The 7,500-nt window shown below is 41.7% G+C and overlaps 1 protein-coding gene across 2 annotated transcripts in view; it reads left to right on the top strand.

Annotated features, from left to right (window-relative positions):
• The window catches only part of LOC138952198 (serine-aspartate repeat-containing protein F-like), a 51,926-nt gene that overhangs the window by 43,445 nt on the left and 981 nt on the right, over window positions 1-7,500 (top strand). For both annotated transcript variants that reach the window (XM_070323801.1, XM_070323800.1), the window contains exons 7-10: window positions 278-409; window positions 2,333-2,483; window positions 4,137-4,310; window positions 5,060-7,500. The exon at window positions 5,060-7,500 is cut by the window's right edge and continues 981 nt beyond it. In XM_070323801.1, coding sequence (XP_070179902.1) covers window positions 278-409; window positions 2,333-2,483; window positions 4,137-4,310; window positions 5,060-5,235 — 633 coding nt within the window. In that variant the 3' untranslated portion in view covers window positions 5,236-7,500. The remainder of the gene's footprint in view (window positions 1-277; window positions 410-2,332; window positions 2,484-4,136; window positions 4,311-5,059) is intronic.

Raw genomic sequence — 7,500 nt, 5'->3', positions numbered from 1 at the left:
GATACGCGCGCGATATAAGACTTCATATAACATATTATTGTATTGTATTGTATTAATTGTGCATTATTGTATTGTATTGTATTGTATTGTATTGTATTGTATTGTATTGTATTGTATTGTATTGTATTGTGTTACCAGCCAAAAAGTGTATTTTTAAAGTTGAGATGTTGTGTTGCGTTGCATCGCATCGTTCCGTTTGGTATTGTATTGAATTGTATTGTTTTGTATGGTACGGTATGGTATGGTATGGTATTGACATTCCTTGCGTTGTGTGCAGACGTACACGGTGTCTCAGAAGGACGAGAAGGATGAGTCGAGCTACGAGGGGAGCTGTGAGGACAACATGTCTTCCCTCTCCATCACCTGGAACAACAACACCTTCACGCTCAACCTCACCTTTGCTCTGGAGGTAACCCTTTTCACACACTTTCTTTGCGGTACAGTGGAACCCCCCTAGTAAAACTTGTAAAGATGTGAGAAATGCAGGCCTTAAGAGAGAATGAGTCTTTAAATAGAGGTACATTTACACAGGTTATGAAGAGAAAATCTGAAAAAGTAACGTCTTAAAGGAGAGGAGGTTCCCCCGAAATCGGCGTATGCTGCCTGAATGGCGGGGTAAAAACGGTCATACACGTAAAAATCCACTCGTGCTAAAAACATGAGTGAACGTGGGAGTATAAGCCCATGAACGAAGAAGAAGAAGAAGAAAGGAGAGGAGGTCTTAAATTGGTTTTTTTTAAAGGGGGTTCCACTGTACCTGGGTAATCCCATAAGCAAGACTGATGAATAACCGTTCTGACCCCGCCTTACCTCTTCTGGCCCCCTCCCCGGCCCCTCTCTCCCCCCTCCCCGGCCCCTCTCTCCCCCCTCTCCGGCCCCTCTCTCCCACCCTCCCCGGCACCTCTCTCCCCCTTCCCAGCCCCTCTCTCCCCCCTCCCCGGCCCCTCTTTCCCCCCTCCCCGGCCCCTCTCTCCCCCCTCCCCGGCCCCTCTTTCCCCCCTCCCCGGCCCCTCTCTCCCCCCTCCCCGGCCCCTCTTTCCCCCCCCTCCCCGGCCCCTCTCTCCCACCCTCCCCGGCCCCTCTCTCCCCCTCCCCGGCCCCTCTTTCCCCCCCCCCTCCCCGGCCCCTCTCTCCCCCCTCCCCGGCCCCTCTTTCCCCCCCCTCCCCGGCCCCTCTCTCCCCCCTTCCCCCTCGCCTTCTTCCCAAGTATATTATAACTGAAATGAAGACAAAGAAAAGAAGAGAAAATTGCGCTGCGTGCTAATTGTGTTGGGATAAGAAGTGCTGATGTGTCACGAATATATTTCATAGCTGTCCAGGAGCAGAAATAAAGCGCGAAAAAAAACAAAAATAAAAAAAACAATGCACAAGTAAAGAGTGGGAAAATAAAAAGAAAGGGGAAAAGGGAAGAAAGAAAGGAATAAAGAAATAAATATGTAAGAAACAATATCTTACTCGTTCTTGTCTCTTTTGCTTTGTTTGTTTGATGGCACTTTAATGGTTTGCTTAGTTCACTTTTTCAGAAGAGAATCTATTTTCAGGTGAGGCCCTGAGTGTACTTTAAAAGTCGTATACTTTTGTTCAATTCAATCCTTTCTTTATAATGTGCATGTGCTAGGTAGATTGGGGATGTGGGATTGGAAAAATAGTGAAAGGGAAGTAAACATGGTTAGAACGGAGCCGAACATGCGAGCAGGAGTTATCCTAACCCATGGTCCAACAAGATGTTTTTGTAAAATCAGTGTATAGTACTAATGAGCTGTTGTTGAATGATTCAGTTATAGCGCTACTCAAAGTTTCATCGGAATTTAAAAATAATTCACTCAGTTTATTGATTGATTGATTGATCGATTGATGGATGGATTGATTGATGATTCATTCATTCATTCATTCATTCATTCATTCATTCATTCATTCATTCAATCTTAATGTATTTGTTTTAACTAATCAATTAATTTATTCATTCATTCACACACTTTATTTATAGATTCAATATTTCTTATTTGATATCTTATATAAAAATAATTTTTTATTTATTTATTTATTCATTCATTTATTGATTTATTCATTCATTCATTCATTCAATCATTCATTTATTTATAATTTCTTTTTCTTTAAAAAAAACCAACTTTGGACACTGCAACCAAGGACCTGTTCAAGATGCCGCGCGACCTGTCCTACTTGCGTTTTTATTTAATTAATTAATTAATTTATTTATTCGTTCATTCATTCATTCATTTATTCATTCATTTATTTATTTAAACATTTAATTTTTTTTAAACTTGTTATTTTATTTGATAAAATTCATTCATTGATTTTTTTTCCAATCTAGGACAGAGCGGTGGAGGAGAGGACGAAGGAGGACGGGCTGGAGATGGACGTGCTGCCAGAGGGAGTTAACTCCACCAGTTCCTGGGCACTCCACCAGGTGGCGCTCACCTACGACACCACCAATCAACAGTTCTTCCCTGGCGCCAGCAACCGTCAGTAGATTAAAATATTTAAATAAGACATAAGACATAAGACATAAGACTTTATTTCAACCATGTGCAGTACACTAGGGACATGTTTTGGCCAGAGTACAATCAATCAATCCATACACGCCTTTCCAAACATCGCTTGCAATCTCAGTCACACACACGCTCACGCACGCCCGCATACATTCCCCACACAGAACCCACAACAGCACACACGCACAAGCATGCTCCTCCTTAACAAAACGTGTTTAACCATCAATTGTACATATGCGTAAAATAAACAGTATAGAAGTATCAGTAAGAATTATATATGTATCAGACATCAGTTATGAAAATCTAAACAACCAAAGTGACTGTGTGAGATGAACAAAGGTGAAAAACAAAAGAGTTCTGTACTCACCGATACAAGGACAGCACATACAATACTAAATCAACATTTTGCTTATGGAAGCTTCTTCAGGACTAACAAACAAACACACAAACAAACAAACAAGCAAACAAACACACAAAGGGGAAACAAACAGCAAAAGCAGCACGGAAGGAAAATGGCATGACAATAAGATGGAGGGAAAACAAAAAAAGAAAAACTATTATGTTAGAGACGTGCTCTCTTCGACAAACGTCACGTCCACGGTTATGGCAAGTGTGCTTTGTTTGGGTAGATATTTGGCATGCGGGACGAGCTCGAAACGAGTGCGGACATCCGCGCCGAGTGCCTATCGATGATTTATGCCTACGATCCGAGGGCGTGTTCTTTGTTGGGTTTTGTCCACTGAAAGATCGGCTAAATGATCGGCTGCAAATGACTGACTCACCGACCGACCAACCTACCAGCTGACTTGCCCGCAGTCATATCAGATCTGTGAAAAGTGTAGTTTGGTGACTGAGAGATTCAGCAAATCAAGCAGTTCGTTGGTGGGTTGGTCGGTCGGTCAGTGAATTTTTCAGCGGATTATTTGACCAATCTTTCAGTGTGTCAAGCCAATGGGTATGTCAGACCATAACTCCCCTTCTTCCGGCAGTCATTCAGTCAGTCAGTCAGTCAGATATTCATTCATTCATTCATTCATTCAGTCAGTCAGTCAGTCAGTCAGTCAGTCAGTCAGTCAGTCAGTCAGCTATTCATTCTATTCGTCAAGCAACCTACCACTTCCAGGTGCATAAAAAGTGCCTTCATCAATTCAGCCTCGATAAAGACAGTGATCCTTGCCACGGATGACCTGTTCAAGACACCGCGAGACCTGTCCTATCTGTGCCACTTTAAGTTACCAAAACTATGCTGAGCTTGTCAGTTTGAGTGTATTAATACTATATTCACCATGTCAGCCTATGTAAAAACAGTTGACCCTGCCACCGTTGACCTGTTCAAGGCACCGCTAGACCCGTCCTGTCTGGGTGAAGTCATTCTAGTTGTAAACCTCTCACCTTAACTGCACACAAACTATGTTGAGCTTGTGTATTGTATACAAAACATATATTCATCATTTCAGCCTCCACGAAGACAATAGACCCCGCCATAGTGAACTTGTTCAAGACGCCGCCGCATGGCTATGTCCTATCTGTCTTTTGGGCCTGTCACCTTAAGTGTTCAAATTTATGTTGAGCCTGTCACTTTAAGTGTACACAAACTGAGCTATATTCGCCTTTTCACAATTTCAGCCTCAACGAAGACAGTAGACCCCGCCACGGTTGACCTGTTCAAGACGCCACTGGGCCTGTCCTACATGTGTGAGACATCAGGAGCGGTCAAGCTGCAGTTCAAGGACGTGGAGATGGTCTTCAACTACGTCAGGCTGCAACCCTTCGCTCCACAGTCCGCCTACTTTGCTAACGGTACGCTAGCTGCTGGCTTGCACAGGGTTAAGGCCTTCCTTAATAGACACACTCCGGAAATAACTCTGTCGGGTTTGTATAGGTTGTGGAAGAGTGACTGTTCTTATTTTTAGTGAGGCAAACGTTCCACACATGCTCCTTGTCCACGTGTTTCAGGCACACCCCTCGTTCCGTTGGAGAAAACGACGGCGCTGCATCTTTGCAGGGGGTTCATTTTACAAAACTAAGTAAACTGCAGTTAAAAAGAGTTGTTTGAAATACTTTACTCAGATTATTTTTGCATGGCTTTGGAAACAGGATTCTTTCTTTCTTTATTTGGTGTTTAACGTCGTTTTCAACCGTTCAAGGTTATATCGCGACGGGGAAACAGGATTGCCAGATTAAAAGAATAGTACTGATTAAAAACATGACTTTGGTTTGACCCCGCTCTTTTCTGCTGCTCACATTGACCAAGCCTTTTTCACAAACCTTGAATCGATTTCGACCTTGGTTTGACCTTGCTTTTTTCTGCCATGGTTGTTCGCATTGACCCGACCTGACCTTTTCTTTTAACTGACCTTGACCCAATTAAATCTGGCGTTGGTGTAACCTTGATCTGACAGAGACAGTCAGTTGAGTGTTTCGGGGATGTGACCAAATTTCTGAACTTGGTTTGGCTTGCTCCTTGGTGTTTGCCCGACTTGGCTTCTTTCGCTAACCTTGACCCAAATTGATTTCTGACCTTGACCTGACCTGACCTTGATGTGCAGAGACGGTGGAGTGTTCCGGGGACATGAGTACGGTGCCCATGACGGACGCTTCCACAACGGTTCCCCTCGTCGTCGCCGCCTGTCTCGCCGGCGCTGTCATCGTCATCATCATCGGTTATGCCGTTCATCGCTGTCTGACCAGGCACCGGCACGGCCAGTACAAGCCCATGGACTGAGAGGAGGTCGTCTTCGTGTGAAAGTACAGGCTGTCTGCTGTTTTAGCACTAACACGCAATGTTCTGCGATTTAACTATCTGACACGAAGAAATGGGAAATGGGAAAGCTGATAAAAAAAGTTCAGCGCAATGCTTAAAATCTAACACGCAAGGTTCTGCGTTTTAACTTAACATCTACTAACAGGCATGAAGAATTACGTATGGTTTAAAAGCTGATTAGCAACGTTCTGCGTAAAGCTTAAAATCTAACATTCTAAGTCCTGCGTTTTTACTTAATATCTAACAGGCATGAAGAAATGCATTTTTTTTGTAAACTGTCAAGTATTGTCAGAGACGTAGTAGGCTTATAGTTCAGCGTAATGCTTAAAATCTAACACACTATGTACTGCGTTTTCACTTAACAGTTAACACGTACGAAGAAATGCGTATTGTTTAAAAACTGTCAAGTAAAGTTCAGCGTAATGCTTAAAAAATCTGTTAAAAAAAGTTCTCTGTTTTTACTTAACATCTAACAGGCACGTAGAAAATGTGTGTTGTTTAAAAGATGACGAGTAGAGTCTAACACGCAAAGTACTGCATAGTGTTTTAAGACTAAGCACAGAAATAATTCAGTGACTAATGACGAGAGAGAAAGTTCAGCATACACACGTGTTGGGATTAAGAGTTCTTTGAAATATATCATACGGGTTCATTTAGGACATTTGAATGGGAGAGAAAAAATCTGGCAAACTCTCAAAAGATCTCATTGTTGTGCAGTTTGAAAACACAAAAGAAAAGAGACAAGTTGGGGGAAACTGGAGAAGAAGAAAAAATACAAGCGTTAGATTCTCCTCAAAGCTTTTCTTTTTTTCAAACATCGACTCTACTTCTAGCAGTGAAAACATCAGTTTGAAAACGTTTCTTTAGATAATTCTGGAAACGGACTTAGAGTGGGTTAAAGAAGTTTTCCCCCCAATAACATAATACCAATGAAGCTAAGCAAAACTAATATTGATCAGTTTTTATATTTTTTTAAAGGCCTACAAAATGTTAGTTATTTTGTTCTGTATTCAAATCGTATCATTGGCATTAAGATAGCGACGCTAAATGAATACAGAACACAATCGATATAAATCAGGGGCATGGACTGGAGAGAAGGATGGGTTTGGTGCGGACCATAAAGACTGTCCTTAACCATTGTAAATTCTAGTGCGCGCTTGTGGCTCAGCGGTCCGCGACGATTGCCTTGGAAAGTGTTGTGTGTTCGAATATAAGTTACAGCTCTTCATTGTACCATGTACGTTTCAAAGTTTTGATTTGGTTGACGTTTCAGTAAATTGTCACGGGAAAAGGACGGGGTGGTGGACACACACACACACACACACACACACACACACACACACACTCACACACACACACACTCATACACACACACACACACACACACACACACACACACACACACACACACACACACACACACACACACACACACACACAACACGTGTCAAATAGCATAGTAAGCTATAATGCACCTACTTTAACTGTACATATTTATATTTGACTTAGCAAGAGATCTAGAGTGGCAAATTCCTGCTTTTTCGTTGAGCGTCTATTTGGGGTTTTGATTAAACTTTAGGATTACATTTAATTAGGTAGGATTTACATATATGTAACGTGACATATACACATAAGATACATGTTGTTCCATTGAAATCTCACGTGTACAGAAATACATTCTGATCCCCTTGTTGCCATTTTTAGTTTCTGTCATTGTCATCGAGAGAAGACTACTTAAAAAACTTTACTTTTGGATGTTGACAATACTTTTTTTTTCAGTTAGATTTCACCAGTCAAGTTTATACGGCGGAAAAAGGACTTTGGATAAGCAAGTTAGCCTTTGAATAACATTGAATAGTTGAATTATTTTGTTACAGGAGACTATTTTAATCCGTTTTGGCGGGTTTATCTGTTGCGATCTGCATTAGGTCTATGCAGATTTATTTGCAGTTTTGTTTGTTTTGTTAAAATATCACTGTTTTCCTCGTGTTCAGGACAAACTTTGAACAGCGGGTTAGGGGGAAGAATTTACCCGATGCTCCCCAGCATGTCTTAAGAGGCGACTAACGGATTCTGTTTCTCCTTTTACCCTTGTTAAGTGTTTTTTTTGTATAGAATATAGTCAATTTTTGTAAAGATTTTAGTCAAGCAGTATGTAAGAAATGTTAAGTCCTTTGTACTGGAAACTTGCATTCTCCCAGTAAGGTCATATATTGTACTACGTTG

This window comes from Littorina saxatilis, linkage group LG17 (assembly GCF_037325665.1).
Source record: "Littorina saxatilis isolate snail1 linkage group LG17, US_GU_Lsax_2.0, whole genome shotgun sequence".
NCBI lineage: Eukaryota > Metazoa > Mollusca > Gastropoda > Littorinimorpha > Littorinidae > Littorina > Littorina saxatilis.
Note: the sequence above shows the minus strand (reverse complement) of the source record. Positions and strands in the feature narration are given on the sequence as shown.